General features: G+C 33.8%; 1 protein-coding gene across 1 annotated transcript; it reads left to right on the top strand.

The window, feature by feature from the left end:
- Positions 1–352: 352 nt before the first annotated feature.
- On the top strand, positions 353–6,483 carry LOC113088785 (uncharacterized; the record flags this gene model as incomplete). The annotated part of the gene is made up of 4 exons (XM_026255837.1): positions 353–392; positions 1,252–1,289; positions 5,262–5,294; positions 5,658–6,483. Coding segments are annotated over exons 3-4 (859 nt in total), but the record flags the coding sequence as incomplete, so codon positions are not given.
- Positions 6,484–23,414: the final 16,931 nt, after the last annotated feature.

Genomic DNA, 23,414 nt, shown 5'->3' with positions numbered 1-23,414 from the left:
ATGGCTAATAATATATTTATATTAAAAAAATTATTGACCTAAAGAGAATTGTTCTGAGAGAATCATACACATTAACATACAGATATTTTTAATAAATGATAGATATTATGCTATGTTTGGTAGTTAATATGAATCCTTACCAAAGGATTGATATGATTATTATTATCAAATCAGGTTAAAAATCATCTGAAATTTTATTATCCTTAGTTTTAATTAAATTATATGCGATAAAATACTTACTGCAAGTGTTTTCCTTGTTACATAGTTTTCAGATGTATCAGTAATCATAATGTGTTTTTATTATTCCATTCACTAGAGGGAGCGTAATTGTCACACAGAGCGACTTCCTGTTTCCCGGAAAGGAAGCCATTTTTCTCAGCTTGCAAAACAAGGTAAGACATGCGGTGATGTTGCTCTCTGTGTAATCTAAATCATCTGAGTATTAATATTACTCATCCGTGCTTTGAGGTGTTGTGATTGTTATTATTAGTTTAGTAGTTAGTAGTTCGTTAGGTCTGTGCAATTGATCGTATGCGATTACCATGTTTATCTTGTCAGTAAAGCGGTGCCGTCAGTAGTTAAAAGTTTAAGGCTTAATATAATTTAAACGGGTGAGTTATTAACCCCCCGCCCCCCGTCACAGTTGTCATAAAGGCACAAAATAATCTTTATAGACCAAAATTATTTTTTGAACCAGGCAGTTAACGTTTTTTTCTGCTGTAAAGTTGGGCATTTTAACATGGGGAGTCTATGAGAGTGACTCTCTTTTACAGCCAGCCTCAAGCGGTAAGTCGATGAATTACAGTTTAAGTTTCTTCTTGGTTGTCTTCGCGAGAGTTTCATAGTTTCATAATCATTCAGTTATGTACACAACAAACACAAAAACAAGCTAATAAAAACGTTCATGATCGGAAGAGACTGGGTGGGTAAGTAATGAGTTACATGATTGTCAGGTGTCTTGAAAACATACTTGATATAGAGTTGTAAACCAGTGATGCTCATCAGATAACATAATTCATTGGATAAAAAATCATTTCGGTTTTGTGTAAAGAAACAAAGTAAAACATTTAATGATATCAGCATCTCTCTTAATATGCATTTTGACTAAAACGTGATTGTATGTATGAGTTTTGTCCACATGTTAGCTGGAGTTGACCATTTCATTGTTGGCAATGCTGGCAAAATCTTGAACTGTAGTGTAAAGTCTTTAGTGTTTTCATTAAATTTAATTGTTTGTTGTTTTTTTCACAGTTTTGTGTTGCAGAAGATTTGCAGAAACAGGATTTGAGGTAAGATGTTACTTTTTTTTTATATTGCAATATTATTCAACAGTGAAGTATGTTGGGTAGTGAATTTAGTTAATAGATAGCATAGCAGGTGATAAGATTTGTGTAATATTCTGTGTAGGGCTTGATGATTAATTGAAAAGTAATCGAAACCGAAATTCAGAACCTCTAACCGACGTAATTTTCCTATGTTGGTTATTTTTTTTTTTTAATCCTGTTAATACTTTCCCCTTAAAAGCATACTACCGCGTGTGGAGCCACATGACTCTGCTCTCCAGTCAGTGGCATAAAAGCAAAATACGGAGGTGAACGCCGGTTCAACACATAGAGATGGCCTTGTGTCTCCACTTACAACTTTGTCAGTTGTATTTGTTTCATGGTTTGGACATTCAAGTGTTTAGATGATCAGATGTGTATTCTTATTTTGAGCTACAATGTTAACGCTAGGGCTGTCAAAAAAAATTTAATTTCAAATATTTGTACAATAAACAAACAAAAAAAAATCCACATTCGAATGCAAAAATGTTGCATTGAAATTGTAGATGTCCGTTAAGGAGGCAGCTTTAAGGCCTGACCTGGGTATACTTCACATTCACGTTTCGATCCGTCTCACACACAGCTTCATCTGCACCGCTTTCAGAAGGCGGATGAGCTCGAAGAGCAGTATCACTTCTGTCATCATTCACCTTGTGCATGCACTGTTGACAGCCGCACACCCTGTCTGTGTGCAGGCACTTTTTGAGACCTTGTGGACGGATGCACAGCTGTCTGCGAGGCCTCTTGATGACGAAAATTACATAATGTGGACAGTGCGATGATGGTCAAATTATACTTATTATATTAATATTATATTTATATTATATAATTGTCATTCAATTAGAATGTTTTTGTTAACCTATACAATTGAAGCAACTAGATGCAGCACTGCTACGATGTTCAATCAAATATCGTGGAAAAAGAGAACGTGTAGAAAAAATCTTGTTTACGTCAAAACTGAAACCAAGCCATTTACACAGATGTGTATTTCACACATTTTCTAGAGAGGGACGTCTTGTAATACCCTTGCACTCTCCTCTCACACAACAGAGCCGCTTGTTTAGAAAGCCATGTAAAATTAAGGTGGGTTCAGTTTTTTTCAAAAACATTTCTTGAGACTTTATGGTGGGTTTTCATCCTACTGCATCACGTTTAAATGAAAAATTTACTCATTATTTAAATTTTATTTATAAAACATTATTTTAAATATTATACACTTTTTTTTTCACAGTTATATTTTCTTATGCTTTGAATAAACGTGCATTAGTAATATTTTGCCCAATGCGTCCTCTTGTGGCCACAGAAGAGAAGCCAAAAGCTTTTTTTCATCCTAACTAAAATAATGCATTTTAAATTCAAATATAATTAAAATTTGAATAATATTTAATTGCAAATTCGAATTTAGTTTTTTCAGCCAATTCGACAGCATTAGTTCACGCAGGTGCTTTGTGGCACAAACACTCATATAAACGGCTGTGAAGATTGTGTGCACAGAGGAACACAGAAACTACTTGTCAGCGCTGTCCTGTGATTTATCACTAAAATAGCTTAGAATCTCAACTTATTATAGAATATGTTTTTTACTTTTGAAAGAACTAGGCTATTTTCAACCCACAGCTGAATTATGACTAATTCACACACACAATTACTTGTACTGGTACTGTGCTAATTTATCTTTATCTGATATTGATTTATCTCTTACACCGAGCAATAATCTATAAGAAATGTTACGAACATGGATAAAATAATTGCTGATAGTGAGCAACGTGTGACAACAGTGGTAATACCGGTATTACCGTGGGGGGGTTCACTTTTGTTCACTTTTAAATAGCTTATAAATGCATGCTTTTATACATCTACTTTCAAATTTTTGGCAATCTACCGTAAATTGTTTGAATGGACGGGAAAAAAAGGTCACTGATATTAAATACAGACCTTTTATTAACTAAATTACACAGTTTAAATAAGATAAAATCATACAAATAAGAAAAAAATATAAAATAAGAAAAAAATATAAAATAAAAACAAACTTACTAAAAAAAGACTATAAATGGGTATTTATTAACAGTGCATCCAGAGGTTTTTTTTCTTTTGGGCTGCGGCTCAACGTTGGCTTCCTCCTCATTTTGTTTTCCCTCTTCTCTTACGGTTTGTGTTGACTGCGCTTTTCTACTGAAAATGACCGTTTCTTGGTCTCTTCAACATTCAAGTCATGGTCATCTTGGTAGAGCAGGTCCAGGAATGTTGTCTTGCGCACAAGCTGCACAAGCAGACGACTAGTTTTGGGTGCAGGAAAGGGCACTTTTACACCCTTTTTTTCTAAAGTAATTTTAAGCAGCACAACAGTTCATGTGATGGTCGTCGGTTAATTCGTACTTTAAGTAAACAAATATCAATTGTGCTTTTTATAACAATAGTGGGAAACTCTGCATATTGATATGACAAAAGAGTAAATCTGATCAGAAGCTTGTGACATGTAAACACACATCAACCCTATTACTTTATTTAGCATTCATGGAAACACTACGTTTGGATTCATCATTCAGAATTAATTCTGATGGAAGCAAAAAGTGTCCATGTAAATGCACATAATGTCCTGAGTTGTAGCTGGGCGCCAGGATCAGGCGCCAAATTTTGCCGCTGGTGTGCATACACTCATAGAAAACAAAAAGAAAATATATGTGGCGTTGCGCTTCTCATCCCATGTGTGACCCTCTTAAATAAGATATGATTTCAGATTTTAGGTTGGCTGTCAGTTGTCTGTCGTCATCCGATTTGGCCAATAGTGCTGCGGGTCATCTCATAATCTGTGGAGTGAGTTGGAGTAGGTCACTAAAAACTAAATTTTTAAAATTCCATTTCTGTTGTGTGGAATTTTGTGGTGGAAATTTAGATTCTTTCAGGAGAGTTGTTTATTTAAATTTTTTTCACCATAATGATTCGTTCAGATTTGTTCACCGATTTGTTCAGTGACCATTTTTTCATATTTCACAAATACGCCAACAGGTGGCGAAAAACTGTCTTGTTTTATGTCTTCAGTCAACTAACATATTTACTTGAAACAAAAACTGATTTGGGTTTATTAAAATTGAACTAACACTAATTGGCGTTTTATTTCTTTAAAATGCTTTTGAATGGCTGTTTACACCCGTATACACTCACACATAGACTTGTATGTGTACTCATGATATTATTGGAAAATTTACTTATTTATACAGAATTTTGAAACCATTTAGAAAAAAAAAGCTAAATTATTTCTTTATATAGAAAAGAAAAACAAATTGTATCAAATAATATGAAATAGTTGTAAGTTAAAAAATGTGGTAAAGGTATCTCAAATGCAAAGAAGGTGATGTAAATGACTTTTCAGCAAAAATAACTGAAATGTAACTGAAGTATTTCATCATTAGATGTCAATATAACAAATTAAAACAGGGTTGTGCAATATAATTGCTTGGAAGTGTTTTTAGATGTATAGTTCGTAGGGATTTAAAGAATGATTTTTATTGTTCATCATCTGTGATTTTTAGTGCAATCTTATTATTGAAAAGCTTAGTTTGCATTAAGGTACATTTTATCTTTATATATATATATATATATGTGTGTGTGTGTGTGTGAATAATTGTTTTGTTTATTATTATGATTAGCTAATGTTTTCTGTTAATAGTTGCCAGTTTTTATTTACTTAACATTAAGTTTTATTAATTCAGTTTTACAATTATGTAAATGTAAAGCTTGTATTTATTTTATGTTTCCATACATAGACATTCTAAGTACAAATGTCCAAAATAAGCAGAGTGGCATGTAATGTAATCATTAATAAATGTTATTTTTAAGATGAATTAATACTATGTTCTTAAATTCTTCACTGTATTGTGTTTGTGAATTATGATGCAGTGATGTTTGATTAATTTCTTTTTATATTTTGTGTATGTATAGATGCCTCGGACGAAGCAGTCTCAGCGTTCCCAGGTGGCTAAGAAAAGAATAGCAGACCGGATGGATGCTGTTCCATCAGAGGCCCTGGCACCTCTTAAAAAATTGCCAGGATTAACTAAACGTTGTGTCTATCACAACGTGCAAACAAAGTCTGAATACAAGTCTGAATACAAGTCTGAATACAAGTCTGAATACAAGTCTGAACAAAAGTCTGAACAAAAGTCTGAACAAAAGTCTGAACAAAAGTCTGAACAAAAGTCTGAACAAAAGTCTGAACAAAAGTCTGAACAAAAGTCTGAACAAAAGTCTGAACAAAAGTCTGAACAAAACCCTGAACAAAAGCCTGAACAAAGTACTAAGATAACTGTGAATGATGTTTCTGCTCTATCTCCACAGACTTCTTACATCAGTGGCTCTTTCCATCAAGGAGATTACCGTTTTGGCCGGAATAGGGGAAGCCAATGTGGTGCAAACAGTTTAACTGCAATTATGATGAGTAAGATGAAAAATGTGTTGCAGTGGACGAGAAGTGACCTGAATGCTGTTCTGATCCATGGAGATGACCTGTACAGTGCCATGAGAGACGCAGGGAAAATCAACGATCCTGAATCCGGCTTCATAGCTGTTCATGAGCTACCAGACACACACACACTTAAAGATAGTCGGTTTTCAATAAACTATGGTGAAACATTGACTGGCTTGTTTGGTATCAATAAATATGATGGGGAACTACAAGGGTATGCTATGTCTTTTGATGAAGCAGTAAATCGAGCATTCCAGACGTTTGATGCTGTTTTAGTGAATATTAAGCTAGCCATATGTGCAGCTGTCAGAGAAGGTTCCTGGTATGCAGTGATTGATCCACATTCAAGACGAGGTGATGGCAGATGTGTAGCTGACGGTAAGAGTGTAGTGGTTTACCATCGTAACTTGCACTCGCTGATTGTTCATTTCCGGAAACTTGCCGCGTCTATAAATGCACGTTATCAGGAGTTTGAGGTAACTGGGGTCAACGCGGTTATGACTGGAGAAAACCGGCCATTCTGGCAAGTGATCGAGAACGCTGGTCCAGCAGAAAATGAGAGTGAAGGTGAGAAGTCGGACGTGGAAGTTGATGTTGGGTGCAGTCAATTTCTGAATGATTTCATGGACAAAACATCTGTGAAAGAAACGTGTGCACAACAGAGAACAAAAACGACATACCCAACTAATGAAAATGCAGGTGATGTTACATTCCTTTCACAAACTGCTAGTGTTTCTTTAAGGTTTAGTCCATTAACATTTGAGCAACAAAAGGGTGTTTGCTTAAAGTTGAACATTGCAAACATTATAAAACAACAAAACGATCCACCTGAGACTGTTGAAGTGGTTGAGCCTTGTGAAACGAACAAGACTGTTGCAGATGGAAACTCTTTTTTTAGAGCTTTAGCCTTTGCTGTAAGTGGATCAGAACGAGAACACAGAAAACTGAGACGGGCTGTCGTTACACACATACTGCAGAATGAAGAAAAGTACCTACAGTATCTCAAACAAGGATATAGCTCTGTACCAGACTACATTGCCAAAACAAGAATGAAATTCGTTGGAAATCGGGCAACAGAGATGGAAATACAAGCAGCCAGTGATTTAATTGGCACAGACATATTTACATACAGTCGAGAGAAATGGTTTAAATTTTCATCTTCAAATGCTTCCTTTAATGCGCATGGTTGTCAAGACAGTGGTATATATTTGAAATATGTAAACAGCTGCCATTATGAAGTTGTTGTATGTGGAAAGAGCAAGGATGGTAACTGTGTATTATTTTGTAAATCACCTCAACATTCACTGTCTGATCTAGCATCAAATGTGTCTTTAAAGTCACGTGAGGGTTCTAGTGAGAAACTTGACTGCAGCAATAGTACAGAGTTCAAAGAAAAAAAAAGGCAAAAAATACATGAGGATGAAAAAAATGAGGCAAAGAAAAGATTACATGACGATGAAACTTACATTTCAATTATGAAATCCATCAATAAAAATACAAGAAAAATGAACAGCATAAAGGAAAAGTGAAGAAAACTGTGAACAAATACAAATCAAATGATTTACACTGCAAGACTGTGTCAGAAATGGAAGCGGATGTTGACTGCAGTCAATCTTTGACTTGATGTCACAAACACAGATAAAATATCTGTGAATGAAACGTGTGCAGACCAGAAAACAGAAAATACTTCTTTATATCCAACAAAAGAAAATTCAGGTGATGTTGAATTTGTTTCAGAAACTGTCAATGTTTCTTTACAGTTTAGTCCATTAACATTACAGCAACAAAAGAGTGTTTGCTTAAAGCTAAACATTGTAAACATCATAAAAGAAGACAATAATCCACATGAGATTATTGAAATGGCTGAACCTTGTGAAACAAAAAGTATTTTGGCCGATGGTAATTGCTTTTTTAGATCAGTAGCTTTCGCTGTAAGTGGAAGTGAAGAAGAACACAGAAAAGTAAGACGGGCTGTAGTTACACACATACTGGAGAATGAAGATAAATATGTACATAATCTTAGACAAGGATACAGCTCTGTACCAGAGTACATTGCCACATCAAGAATGAAATATGTTGGAACTTGGGCGACAGAGATGGAAATACAAGCAGCCAGTGATTTAATTGGTGTAGACATTTTTACATATACTCGAGAGAAATGGCTTAAATATAAATCTTCAAACATGTCCTCTAATAGACACAGCTGTCAACACCATGGGATTTATTTGAAACATGTAAATAGCTGTCATTATGAAGTGGTTGTATGTGTAAAAACCAAAGACGGTAGTTGTGCCTGCTTTTGTAAATCATCGTTTCAAGAATCGTTTAATGAAACATTAACTTTATCTTCAAGATCACGTACGCTTTATATGAAGAAACTTCAATACAACAATAATATTGAGTTCAAAGAAGAGAAAAAAAATAAAGCAAAGAAAAGATACCATGAAAATGAAACTTACAAAAAATCAATAATGAAATCCAGCACTGAAAAATACAAGAAAAATGAACAGCATAAAGAAAAAGTAAAGGCATATAGCATGGATAAATACAAATCAGATGATTTTCATTGTGAGGCTGTGAAGACATATAGTGTTCAGAAATACAGTACAGATATAGCACATAGAGAGTCTGTTAAGAATTACAGTGTGCAAAAATACAAACAAATTGAATCACACAGAGAGTCTGTTAAGAATTGTAGTGTTCAGAAATACCTTGGAAATGTATCACACAGAGAGTTGGTGAAGAAGTACAATGTTCAAAAATATAAGGAAAATAAAACATACAGGGAAATTATGATAAACTATAATAAACAGAAATACAAAAATGATATTACTTTTGCCAATAATATTAAAATGAGAAATGTTGCAACACGATGTGAAGTAGACATTAAAAGGAGGGAGATGAACTATGTCATTGAACAGTTTAAAGAAAAAACATCTACAGGTCCTGAATATATTTGTTCAGTTTGTCATCGTTGCTGCTTTAAAATGCAGGTGAAACATTGTAAAAAAAATAACTATTTTCAGAAATCAGCCCATTGTGGTTATATTGCAGAGAAATGTATAACACTGGATTATCTCCATCAGTGTAATAAAGAGTGCAGTGAAGATTGTGTGTATAAAAATAGCCCTGCTGAATCTCTATGGATTTGTCACACTTGTGATAGAAAAATTTGTGAAGGTAAAATACCTGCTGAAAGTGTAGCTTGTAATAATCTAGCTTTGAATCCAATTCCTGCTGAATTGAGATGTTTAAACTCACTTGAGGAGCATCTAATAGCAAAGAATATTCCATTTATGAAAATGCTGGCTTTACCACGAGGTGGACAGAACGGAGTTCATGGTCCAATAATGTCTGTCCCATCTAATGTTACAAAAGTGGTGAATGTTTTACCAAGGTCAGAAAATCATGATTTTATGATACGAGTGAAGCTTAAGAGAAAGCTGACATATAAAGGGCATTATGAGTATAAATATATACATACCAATAACATTAAAAGAGCATTGGCATATTTAAAAGAGAATAACAAGTGGTATACAGATGTAGAGTTTAATGAAACTTGGATTAATCCTCTGGGTAAAACAGAAGAGGAAATGACTGATAACAGTGACAACAATGAGTCTAATTTAGACAACTGTGAGGACATGCTTATTAATGAAGAGCACAACATTGAAAAAGAAGAGAATGAGATGAGTGATGAAACACTTCATGATCGACAGCAGCATGGTTTATTTATGGATTCATGTTTGCAGCCAGTGGATATTGCACAAGAAGTTTTAGATCAACATTTTGATGGCATTATTTCACTTGCACCAGCAGAAGGCAATAATCCAGTGAGAATGTTAATGGATGAAACTAATGAAGCCAAATGTTTTCCAGTTCTGTTCCCAAAAGGAAAAGGTACATTTCATGATTCACGACCTGAGAAATTAACACTGTCTAGGTATTTAAACAACAGAATTTTAAATGCAGATGGACGTTTTGCCCAAAACATTGACTACATATTCTATGGACAATATTTGTCTGAGCTCAATCAAGTTGTCTCGAATGTATCTATTGCATTGAGGAAAGGCTATGACCAAAGCAAGCAAACAAAAATTACTTCAGAAATGCTGACAGACAAAGATTCAATTCAAAGGATTTTAAATTATGACGAGGGTTATAAATTTTTAAAGCCAGTGAGAGGCAGTCCTGTTTTTTGGCAAGCTGTTCAGAAGGATTTGTTTGCAATGGTAAGGCAACTTGGGATCCCAACATGGTTTTGCTCATTTTCCTCAGCTGACTTGCGATGGCCAGAATTATTGCAGTGTATTGTGAAACAAGAGGGTTGTCAAACTCCTATTGATGAACTGGACTGGTCTGACAGATGTGGGATGCTGAAACGAAACCCAGTAACTGCTGCCAGAATGTTTGATCATCGATTCCACTGTTTTCTGAAAGATGTCATTATGTCACCAGCTCAACCCATTGGAAAAATAATAGATTATTTCTATCGAATTGAATTTCAACAACGTGGATCACCTCACACACACTGTCTGTTTTGGGTTGAGAATGCACCTCAAGTGGACAGAGAGGACGATGATGAAGTTGTAGAATTTGTTGATCGTTATGTCACTTGTGAAATGCCAGCTGAAGATGAAACAGAAATGCATGAAATTGTGAGCACTGTCCAACAGCACAGCAAAAGACATGCAAAAACGTGTAGAAAGAAAGGCACTACATGTAGATTTAACTTTCCACGTCCACCTAGCGAAAACACTTTCATTTCAAGAAGAAGACAAATAGATAACAATGACAAAATAACAGATGATGGACAATGTGAAAGTAAAGACAAAAGAGTAAACTATTCTAAAGACATATCAAAAGAATTAGCTGAATCTATAATGAAAAGAGTAAGAGAATGTTTGCTGAACACTGATGCTGTCTTTGACTCTGCTGAGTCTATGTTTGCATCTATTGGTATAAATCAAGACATATTTGAATGTGCTTATAACAAAATGACAAAGAAAACAAATGTTGTGCTGAAGAGAAAGCCAAGTGATGTTTGGGTGAATCAGTATAATAAAGATCTCTTGCGATGCTGGAATGCAAACATGGACATACAGTTTGTTGTTGATGCTTACTCTTGCATAGTGTATATAGTTTCCTACATTTCAAAAGCAGAGAGAGAAATGGGATTGCTGCTGGCAAATACACAGAAAGAAGCACACAAAGATGGCAATATGGATGCAAAACAAGCTTTAAGAAAACTTGGAAGTGTTTTCCTTCACAATAGAGAAGTGTCCGCCCAAGAGAGCGTTTACCGTTTGACAAATATGAGATTAAAAGAAGGATCGAGGAAAGTGGTCTTTATTCCAACTGGTAATTCAATCAAAATGAGTTTACCTTTAAATATCATAAATAAAAAAGCTGAAAATGGAGAAATTGACAATGATGAAATATGGATGAAAAGCATCACAGACAGATACAGAGCTCGTCCAAAAACTCAAGACTTTACAGGAATGTGTTTAGCGTCCTTTGCATCAGAATACAGAGTTCTGTCCAAATCTGAAAAGTCATGCACAGACCGAGTAAAACTGGAAAATGACATGGGGTTTGTGAGAAAAAGAACTCGAACAGATTTTGCAGTCGTACGATATGCTCGTTTTTCACCAACTAAAAATCCTGAAAATTATTATCAAAGTATTTTGGAGTTATTTTTGCCTCATATTTTGCAAAGTCAACTGAAACCACCAAATTTCACTACATATCAGGAATTTTATGAGACTGGATTTGTCACATTGTATAATGATGAACTTGAGTCAGTGAAAATCATAGTGGACACAAACAGGTCAAAATTTGAAAAAGAAGCAGAGACAATACAAAGAGCTCAAGATGACTTAGAACAACATGGACCAATGGAAGACGCTTGGGCCCAAATCTGTCCAGAAGCAGAACTTGAGCGTTTAGAGTGTCTGGATACTAGAAAAGAACAACCAATAGAAACAGAGGAAGGTGATGATGTCATTCCCGATCTACTACCAAATGTTCATGGTTTCACATTAGAAAAGAATCCTTGTGCTATGACAAAGAAAGATGCAATGTGTTTGCTGCGTTCTTTGAATGAGAAACAGTCACAAATCTTTTATAAAGTGCGGCAGTGGTGTCTAGCAAAAGTACAAGGTGAAAACCCAGATCCATTTCATGTGTTCATATCTGGGCCTGGAGGAGTTGGAAAGTCAGTGTTGATTAAAGCTATGTATTATGAAACCTCTCGCATTCTATCAAAGTTATCAGAAAACCCAGATGACACACATGTGCTCTTAACAGCTCCGACCGGTGTCAGTGCCTTTAACATTAGTGCAAAAACTATACATTCAACTTTCTCTATTGGAACGAATGCTACATTGCCATATCAGCCACTTGGTGATGAAAAAATTAATTCCTTGAGAGCAAAATTTGGAAAACTGCAAATATTAATAATTGATGAAATTTCAATGGTTGATCATAAACTTTTGGCATATATTCATGGCAGACTGAGACAAATCAAACAAACAGGAGATTATTCAGCATTTGGAAAAGTCTCAGTAATAGCAGTCGGAGATTTTTATCAACTTTCTCCTGTCAAAGGAAAACCTCTTTATACTGAACCAGTGAACAGTGTGAATCTTTGGGAAACTCACTTTAGTTTAATTGAACTTACAGAGATTATGAGGCAGAAGAACAAAGAATTTGCTGAATTACTAAGTCGTTTAAGACTACGTAAAAAGGATGAACCAATGCGTGAAGCTGATGTTGCTATGCTTAAAAAATGTGAAACAGGTGATGGTGATGATAGTACAGATATCCACATTTATGCAACAAACAGTGAAGTTGATGTACACAACATACATATGCTGCATAAATTATGCTCAGACACAGTTACTGTGAAAGCACAAGACTTTGAAAGAAATGCTAAGACTGGCCGAATGGAAGAAAAAGATGGGCATCATTTCAGGGTTCATAACAGCTGTTTAGAAAAATCCCTTGAATTAGCTATTGATGCTCGAATAATGCTTATAAAAAATATTAATGTTTCAGACGGTCTTGTGAATGGAGTTTTTGGGACAATTAAAGAATTACGTTATGATGATAATGAAACATTTCCATCAAAAATATATATTGAATTTGATAAGGAACAAATTGGTAAAGAAGCAAGAGCCAAACATCCGTGTTTAAAACCTGGACTGGAGAAAGCAACACCAATTGAACCTGAAGAAGAGAAAGTAACCAATGATGGTGGTGTCAGAAGGCAGTATCCTATCAGATTAGCTTGGGCTTGCACAGTTCATAAAGTACAAGGCCTAACAGTGGACAAAGCTGTTGTTTCAATGAAAAAGATATTTGCTGCAGGACAAGCATATGTAGCATTAAGTCGAGTGACCTCTCTTGATGGGCTCATCATAGAAGATTTCAAAGAAAACGTTATTTTTGCAAAGGATAACATTGAGCAAGCACTACAGAATATGCCTCCATTCATTCTTCCCTGTGAAACAACAGAAACTTTCACATATAAAATGATGTTACATAATGTTGAAGGACTAATCCCACATATAATAGATATTCGACAAGATAACAGATATTTTGAAGCAGATATGATATTTGTAACAGAGACATGGCTAAAACCAAACTATGTGGAGAATGCTGTTAGCCTTGCTGGTTACTATTTCAATGATAAACCACGTAGTGCTGCATATGACACAAGTGAGGATGTTTTTGCTAAACTAAAAGAGGAAAATCATGGTGGTGTTGGTATATATCACAAAGAAAAAGTCAAAGTTGCTTTAATGGATTTACCGTGCATGAACATTGAATGTATGATGTGCAGGATAGAACATTTGAACACAACTGTGGCAGTTGTTTACAGACCACCATCATATAACATGTCGTCATTTAGAGAGAACTTGATTAACTTAATTAATGAAGTGAACTACTTACCAGGTGGTAAAATAATTCTTGGAGATTTCAATGAAAATCTTTTCAATAAATCAAGTGTTCATGCTGTTATGCAGCATTTTGGTTTCAGGCAAATTGTTAAAAAAGCCACAACTGAAAATGGCACATTAATTGATCATGTTTATGTAAAGGATATTGACTTAAATGAAACACATATTGACATCATGCCCACATACTTTAGCTGTCATGAATGCATTGTGCTTAAATGGTAATTATAATGAAATCGTCCAACATTATGGGGGGGGGGGGGGGGGTACAGAGGTGGAATTTAAATGTGGACGGCCTCTGTGGGAATATACACTGCCTTCATGTGCTATTGGAATCAGTGGCATGCACAGGGGGTAAGGGGTGGGACTGAAGATTGTGGGAGAAAGGTTATTTTAACCATGTAGGATTTAATTTCGCCCTCACCATTGTTTCTGTCTCACCCCTGCATCTTAAATTATTAACTGTAATGTGCCTTTTCAGTACTATCAACCTCTCCTACTGTGAAAGTGATTTCAACAAAGTGGGACTTGATTTCATCTTTTCGTCCTGCCCCTCCATATTTAATAGAAAATTATAAAATTGCCTTTTTGATACTGTTGATTACCCTTTCAATTTCAACACAATTTCTTGTGGGGGGCTTAATTTTAACTTTGCCCCTGCTTCTACCTAATGATTACGCAAAACTGCTCTTTCAGTAATATTGAGTAATACTCCAGTTTGAACATGATTTTAAAAAAGAAAAACCTCATTTTGAGCCTTCTTTTATAAAAGTTTGTGCATGCTACTGATGAAAATGATCATAACTACAATTGTTCTACTTTTAAATTTTACCTAAACATCAAATTAAGTCAATATATTGAAGTAACACGCAATATGATTTCTTAAATATATAATCAAGAAGACTTTTATTTTCTTATATAGCTTTTTATACAATACAGATTTTGTCAAAGCAGCTTTACAGTGGCAAACAGTGAAAGTTAAATAAAAAAAAACTTATCCTCTGCAAACTAATTTTTATTTATTTTTTTGGACAGCAAAACACCAGAACAAAACAAAGACATAATTATGTTTCCAGACATAAGAAGTACACAAATTCCAATAGCACATGAAGGCAGAATTAATCCCAAAGTATACTTGATTTTTGTATGTGTATGCAGTCGTTTAGCACTTGTGCTTCTTGAAAGCTTCATTTATTTCAAATGTCTGCTTTGTTTTTCCTTGTTTTTGATGAAATTCACGTCACACGCTCTGTACAGTGTCACTTGCGTACATGTAAAAACTGAAGTATACTTTGGGCTATCAGGCTCAGAAAGAAGACAATTTTGGTTCTTTACACCCACCTATTTTTTTCATTCTGTTAGTTTTCAATAAAACATTTTTTTTGTTTGTTGTTTTGTTTATTCATTCATTCATTTGTTCTTTCGTTCATTCATTCATTCATTCATTCATTCATTCATTCATTCATTCATTGTCTTTCTTTATTTTATGTATATTATTGTTCAAAATGATTATCTGTTGTCATTTTGGAATACATTTCTGTACAGATTTGGATCACAATGTTAGTGTATAATGAAGTACTTTAAATGCCATTGAGATTAAAATGGCAAAATATTTGAAAAATTCTGTTCAACAAAATAGCAACACGATAAAGAACAAAGGCACACAGATGAACATTCAGGAATATTGGTCTCCTATTGCTACTTTATTTTGAACATTGCAGTACTTCAAGCACTGATGAACAGGTAAGCATATTTTTTTTAAGTGTTATAAATTGTTAAATATTGAACTTTTCTAATCAGTACCTCATTGTCTACAGTTACATCAAATGTTTTAAGCTACTTTGAAGACTACATCATCTTCATCATTAGGACAACAATCAGTTCTACTGAACTCTAGCTACGCAAGGATTTGACTGGACAGAACACTAATGACAACATCATACAACCATTATCCTCCTGGACTTTTGATTCAAGGCAAGTTGGTTTCATGGAATCATGGTCTTTTTTTGACTAAATACTGACTATAATATCTGTGTGCATCAGTTTAGCAATATTTCAGTTTCTGGGCAGCTGTACAACTCCTTTTAAGACCACTGAAAGGACTGTATTTGTACATGACAATATTGATTTTAATATTTGCAAATTCACAAAAAAAGAAAAAAAGTATGATTCTCAAGTCCAAGCCATGCATGACAACACATGTGTGCCTTTTCTTAAAACCTCATAATAAGACTTTTCAGTAAGGCAACACAGATCACTACAGTATGACCATGTTGGACTTGAAAATGGCCATCAGATATACCAAAGTAGTTTACAAGCAAAAAATGGTCAAGTACCCTGATATCTGAAAGCCAACCTTGCAAGTCAAGATAAAACTAACATCAGCAACCAAAATAATAATACCAAGCCAGCTTTAAACAGTAACAATTCCTTACTTCCACAGCAGGTCAATGGCTACTTCAACTGCCACAAGAAAGACGGATGAAACGTTGTTTAACCCCCACATCAGTTTATAAAGCTTCTGACATTATACGTACACAAGGAAATATAAACGTATGGACAGCCAATGCTACTGATTGTGTTCCAGTATGGTATCTAAAAGACTGTGCTGTGGATTTAACTGAGATATAATGTCTGTAACTGATCTCTACCACAGTGTGTCATTCCAATATACCTGAAGACATTCACTATGATGCCACTTCCCAAGAAGATTGCAATAAGCTGCCTTAATCATTACAGGACAATGACATTAACACAAGCAATCCAGACTTGCTAAGGAAAAACTGATTCTCAATTACATCAAGTCAACTACATGTTCCCCCACTAATTTTACACCGTGATCAATAGATATACAGATACAACATGTCAACAGGTGATCCTTTTTTCACTGCCTTCTATGTTATACTATTGCACCTGGAGCAATGAGGAACATAAGAATGATTGTAATATGAGGACACCAGCTTTTCAAGATTTTTGAGCAAGGCCTCCAACTCAATATTTCCCTATGCATACAGGACTTCTTAACAAACTAACTGTAATCACTCAGGATGGGCCACCACCACTTCTTCACTCTTCTTTGTCAGCACAGGACTTATAGAAGACTGTGATTAGATTTATGTTCTGTTCTCTGTTCACAAAGTAATTGTATACCAGTCCACAACAGTAATACCATCATCATATTGCGGACAATGTAACACTTGTTGGACTAATTACTGTTGGAGAGATGTCTAATTACAGGAAAGAAGTATAGACACTGACAGACCACTGTATACAGAGTAATGTGGCACTTAATTGAATGAATGAATGAATGAATGAATTATTTTTATATTTCTTATTTTCAGTTTTTGATGTGCTTAAAATTTATTTTTATACTCTGCAAATTAAAATGTTTTCATACATTTTCATACGTTTCATGTTTTCATAATTGCATTTTTGTCTTAAATATGTAAATATTAAAGAAATATTATTCTCATGTTTTTTTATTTTTTAAATTAGGACTAACGGAAGATTTTCAACATTTTCAATTAAAAGAAGCACTTAAATGTTTAAGGTTTGAATATTGTTGTTATTGTTGATATACTGTTATTTTTCTTTCTTTAATGTTCTACTTAATATATATCAGTTTTTGTTAACCAATATTTCTTTTTATTTTCAAAATCCAATTTAAATGCACTGAAAAAGTAATGAATTAATGAGTAATTTTTTTTGTTCTTTAAACTTTTTTATGAATTTCTTATTTTGCACACATTTTATATGTTGTAACTTAAAATAATATTATCACTCATTTTTTGTTTTTAGAAATGTCAGTTTTGTTTTAAAAACATTTATTTACAAAGACTTTATTACTTTCATGTATAGAAATACATATAACTGCAGAAATGAATGTACGAATGAATAAATTGATGGGTACATGCTTATTTGGAAGTAGTGCATATTTTCCAGTTTTACTTTTCAAATTAGTTTATTTATGAATTTTGGTTTTTTGAATGTACTTCAAAACATTTTATGACTGTAATGTATAAAAATAACTGAAATATAATCTATTGATGATTTATTACTTTATATTTTTGTCTTATTTTTACTTTTTGATTGTACTTAGTTTTAAAATATATCTTAAAAATAGTGTAATGTCAAATGCTTCCCATACTTCACAATTACATTTTTGTTTTTAATATATATATATTTTCTATTGTAAATACATTGCATAACTATATATATATATATATATATATATATATATATATATATATATATATATATATATATATATATATATATATATATATATAAATAATTAAAATTGAATGAATCAATTATTATTTCTTTACAATTTCTTTCACCTTTATTTTCATATACTATATTGCAATTTTTATTATTATTGTGTTGTGTAATTTTTTTTCATACTTAACTTTTTTTTTATTTGTATGAGTGCCTTAAATTATTCCTTAAAAAGTACACAAACAAGTAAAATATAATAAAACAAATATTTGTAATTATACTTTAAAGGTTTTTGTATCATGAACTTTGAATTTAAATGATTGTAATACTATATAAATTAATTTTACTAATTCCTTCATAATTATCCTAATTATATCTTCATATACTCAATAACACACTTCTTTTTGACATGTGAAATGTATGGCTGACACAGAACCATTCCACGATGGAGAATATGATGACGCACAAAATAATGAAAAGACTGTATTACTTAAAACACGCTCTAGATAAAGATATTAAAAATGACTTACAGGTAATAAAATCTTACTGGAAGTGACTTGTTTATGATATTTTCAAGTTTAAATGTTATCATAACATGACATAATTGTCAAAACTGATATGTCTGTATGAAGAGGTCAACTTTAAATCAATGTGATTTTGAATTTCATAATAATGATTTTAAACTTTCTGAACATCAATATCTAAATAAAAACTGAGGAAATAACTAAATAAGTAATAGAATGAGCCAATGAGTGATCCATTACTGCCATTTAGTGCTTGTATTTTCATTTTTCAGCGGAAATACACTTTTTCCAACTTTTACAGTTTCAGTTTCCATCCAATCACTATAAAATTTGGCATGATTCTATTGAAAGAACAGTACTACAGTTACTTTATCAATTTTGAATTTAAAACATATGATTTAATCACAAAAGTTTTTTTTGTTGTTGTTTTTTAACAATTTTATTGACAGCATTGCTCTCAGACGCAAAGTTGTTCAACATGAGGAGTTATATCATATAATATGAAGAAATAGTATACATGTGAATATATATATATATTTAAAAATCACAAAACCATAAGTTAAGAGAAGGAAAGGTCTTAGTCAGGGAGGTGTTTCCCGAGCAAGCTGAATGGAATGCTCCTCTTAGGCCTCTGAGGTGGTCTCGGCCAACCTGGATGCATGGATGACAGTTAAACACATCCAAAATGGAGAACAGGCTGGCAGACAGACACACAAACTGAAATTAAATGATTTTACATATATATTAATACTTTATAAGCATATGCACACACACACACACACATATACATGCACAAACATTTTGTTGCAGATATAGATATTTGAAATAAGTGATAGGTGACAATAAACTTATTGCAAGTCTTCTCTTTTTAAGAGTTTAGATGTCATTTTCAGGTTAAACTGTAATCATAATGTGGCAAAATTGTAAAAACTGTTACATCTGTATGAGCAAAACGGAAGGCATCAATTCAATGAGATTTAAAATGTTATAACAGTTAATTTATTAATGTTTTACCATGAATTTATAAAAACAGTACTAGCTGAATGAGCACATTAGTGGTCTTCCGCTGCCATCTAGTGGGTATAAATTGCATTTACTCAAACAACACTGTGTTTTTAAACATAACTGTTAAAGTGTTGTTGTTGTTTTTTTTTTGCCCAATCTCTCTTAAATTTTGCATGCCTGTTTAGAATGAAATTATTCATTATTTTACACAGTTTTGATAATTTGTGGGCTTTCTGTTTGTATTAATAGGCCTTTGTGTACACTATGGAAAGAACATATTATAAAATTACTGGTTTATAGTTGTCCAAATGCAATTGTTCAACATGTTTTTGATAATTATTGACCTTCAGAGTATAGAGAATTGTACTTCAGTGGTTTTATTGATTTTCATCTTAAACCGTATCACAAGTATGCCAAAGTAACTTTTTAAAATAATCTTGAATATTTAATTAACAGCTTTATTGACAACATTGGTCCCAGAGGCAAAGTTGTTCAGAATGAGGAGATTTATCATATTATATGAAGATTTAGTGTTTTTGAGTGAATATATGAGCATTTTCAAACAATTTGAGGCCATTTACTACATAAATCTTGTGTTTTGAGACCTTTTCTACTGTTATAGCGCCACCTATGGATCGATCTCCATGAAACTTTGCATGCTTGTTAAGAGTCATCTGTTACATGTTTTCACCTAGTTTCATAAAGTTTTGAGTTTTTTGTTTAGGTTTTATAGGCTTTGGGGTATGTTTGGCCACACCCCTTTGCTAAATTACCCCTTTAAAGCTAACCAAAGTACAAAATTCAACATTTTTTTGATAAATATTGATCTAGAGAGTCCACAGAATATTACTGCAGTGGTTTGGTTCCGATCGGGCAAAAAACCTAGGACTAGTTCGCAAAAGTAGCTTTTTAACATATTTGTGAATAACAATTGAACTATTTGATTGACAGCAATGGTTCTTGAGGCAAAGTTGTGCATTATGAGGAGATCTATCAAATGATATGCATATTGTGTTTATATGTGAAAACAACACGTGATTACAGAGCCATAAATCTTGTTAGCGCCAACTAGTGGCCGATTTCTTTCAAAATTCTTACAGACCTTAAGGTTCATGAGTCGAACGTACCCAGCGAGTTTCGTTCCGATCAACATCCGTTAACCCTTTCAAATAGGTGCTTACATTTGTTTGGCCAATGGCGGCCATGTTTTTTGAGATATGCAAATGTCCTCATAGATACTTGTGCCCCTTCAGACCAAGACACTGCATACCAATTTTCAAGTCGATCAAGCCAACGGCTGCCTAGTTATAGCCATTTATGTGTTTTTTCTTTTTATAGCGCCCCCAAGTGGCAGAGATGCGCAATTTTTTTTATTTGACCAAAGTTTTAGCTTATACAAATGTCTAGCAAGTTTGGTTAAGATATCTTATTTCATTCACGAGTTATAGCCTGTTGCGTAAAATTGGTCATCGACTTTCGAACGTTTTGGCATCCCATTTCGACAGTGAGTCGAAATTTCAACTTTTTTTTGATAATTATTGATATTCACTGTCTAGAAAACATTTCTGCAGTATTTTGGTTCCGATTGGGCGAAAAACTTAGGACAAGTTCGCAAAAGTAGGTTTTGGACATACGTCAAGTTTGCGAAAAAACGAGGCCTCCTAGACCCAAAATCAGAGTGACCGTTTTTAATTTCGCTTGACCCACAGATTCCAGAAATGTAAAATTTTTGGGTCTATGACAAGCGTTTAGGAGCTATTAGCAAAAACGCATTTTTGATCACTGTAGCGCCCCCCATAGGCCAATTAAGCTGAGACTTTGTCAGAATGTCCCCTCGGGGAGCTCTACCTTCTGGCCAAGTTTCAGCTCTCTAGGCCTTACGGTTTGGTCTGCACGATCAGTTTTAGCGGAGAAAAATAATAATAATAATAAAAAAAATCCTAACAGATACAATAGGGTTTCAGCACTGCGTGCTTGAACCCCTAATAATAATTAAAGCTGCAAGCAGCATTTACGGGGTTCAAGCATTTAAGGCATCTGAGGTGGTCTGAGCCAACCTGGATGCTCGGATGACAGTTAAACACATCCAAAATGGAGAACAGGCTAACAGACAGACACACACACTGAAATTCAATGATTAAACTAATATATTAATACTCTATAAGCATATGCACACACACACACACAAAGACACACATATACATGCACAAACATTTTGTTGCAGATATAGGTATCTGAAATAAGTGATAGGTGACAATAAACTTATTGCAAGTCTTCTCTTTTTAAGAGTTTAGATGTCATTTTCAGGTTAAATTGTAATCATAATGTGGCAAAATTGTAAAAACTGATACATCTGTATGAACAAAATGGAAAACATCAATTCAATGAGATTTAAAATGTTATAACAGTTAATTTATTAATGTTTAGCTTGAATTCATGAAAACAGTACTGTTTAACCTTAACTGAATGAGCCCATTAGTGGTCTTCCGCTGCCATCTAGAGGTTATAAATTGCATTTACTCAAACAACAGTGTTTTTAAACATAACTGTTATAGTGTTATTTTTTTGCCCAATCTCTCTTGAATTTTGCATGCTTGTTAAGAATGAAATTATGCATTATTTTACACAGTTTTGATCATTTGTGGGCTTTCTGTTTGTATTAATAGGCCTTTGTGTACACTATGCAAATAACATATTATAAAATCACTGGTTTATAGTGGTCCAAATGAAATTGTTCAACATGTTTTTGATAATTATTGACCTTCAGAGTCTACAGAATTGCACTTCAGTGGTTTTGTTGATTTTCAGCTTAAAGCCTTGGAATACTTTGCCAAAGTAACTTTTTAAAATAATCTTGAATATTTAATTAACAGATTTATTGACAAAATTGGTCCCAGAGGTAAAGTTTTTCAGAATGAGGAGATCTATCATATGATATGAAGATTTAGTGTTTTTGAGTCAATATATGAGCATGTTCAAACAATTTGAGGCCATTTACCATATAAATCTTGTGTTTTGAGACCTTTTCTACTGTTATAGCGCCACCTATGGATCGATCTCCATGAAACTTTGCAGCCTTGTTAAGAGTCACCTGTTACATGATTTCACCTAGTTTCATAAAGTTTTGAGTTTTCCTTTAGGTTTTATAGGCTTTGGGGTATGTTTGGCCACACCCTTTTTTCTAAATTACCCCTTTACAGCTAACCAAAGGACAAAATTCTACATTTTTTTGATAATTATTGATCTAGAGAGTCCACAGAATATTACTGCAGTGGTTTGGTTCCGATCGGGCAAAAAATCTAGGACTAGTTCGCAAAAGCAGGTTTTTAACATATTTGTGAATAACAATTGAACGATTTGATTGACAGCAATAGTTCTTGAGGCAAAGTTGTGCATTATGAGGAGATCTATCAAATGATATGCATATTGTGTTGATATGTGAAACACCACGTGATTACAGAGCCATAAAACTCGTTAGCGCCAACTAGTGGCCGATTTCTTTCAAAATTCTTACAGACCTTAAGGTTCATGAGTCGAACGTACCCAGCGAGTTTCATTCTGATCAACATCCGTTAACCCTTTCAAATAGGTGCTTAAAATTGTTTGGCCAATGGCGGCCATGTTTTTTGAGATATGCAAATGTCCTCATAGGTACTTGTGCCCCTTCAGACCAAGACACTGCATACCAATTTTCAAGTCTATCGAGCCAACGGTTGCCTAGTTATAGCCATTTATGTGTTTTTTCTATCTTATTGCGCCCCCAAGTGGCAGAGATGCGCAATTTTTTTTATTTGACCCAAAATTTAGCTCATACATATGTGTACCAAGTTTGGTGAAGTTATCTCATTCCGTTCAAGAGTTATAGTCAAAATAGCATTTGGCTAACGTTAGCATAGACGCTTTTTGGTGTACTGTTTCGCGT

The sequence above is a fragment of the Carassius auratus genome, unplaced genomic scaffold (assembly GCF_003368295.1).
Source record: "Carassius auratus strain Wakin unplaced genomic scaffold, ASM336829v1 scaf_tig00047247, whole genome shotgun sequence".
Lineage (NCBI taxonomy): Eukaryota > Metazoa > Chordata > Actinopteri > Cypriniformes > Cyprinidae > Carassius > Carassius auratus.
This window is presented reverse-complemented; position numbering and strand designations above follow the sequence as displayed.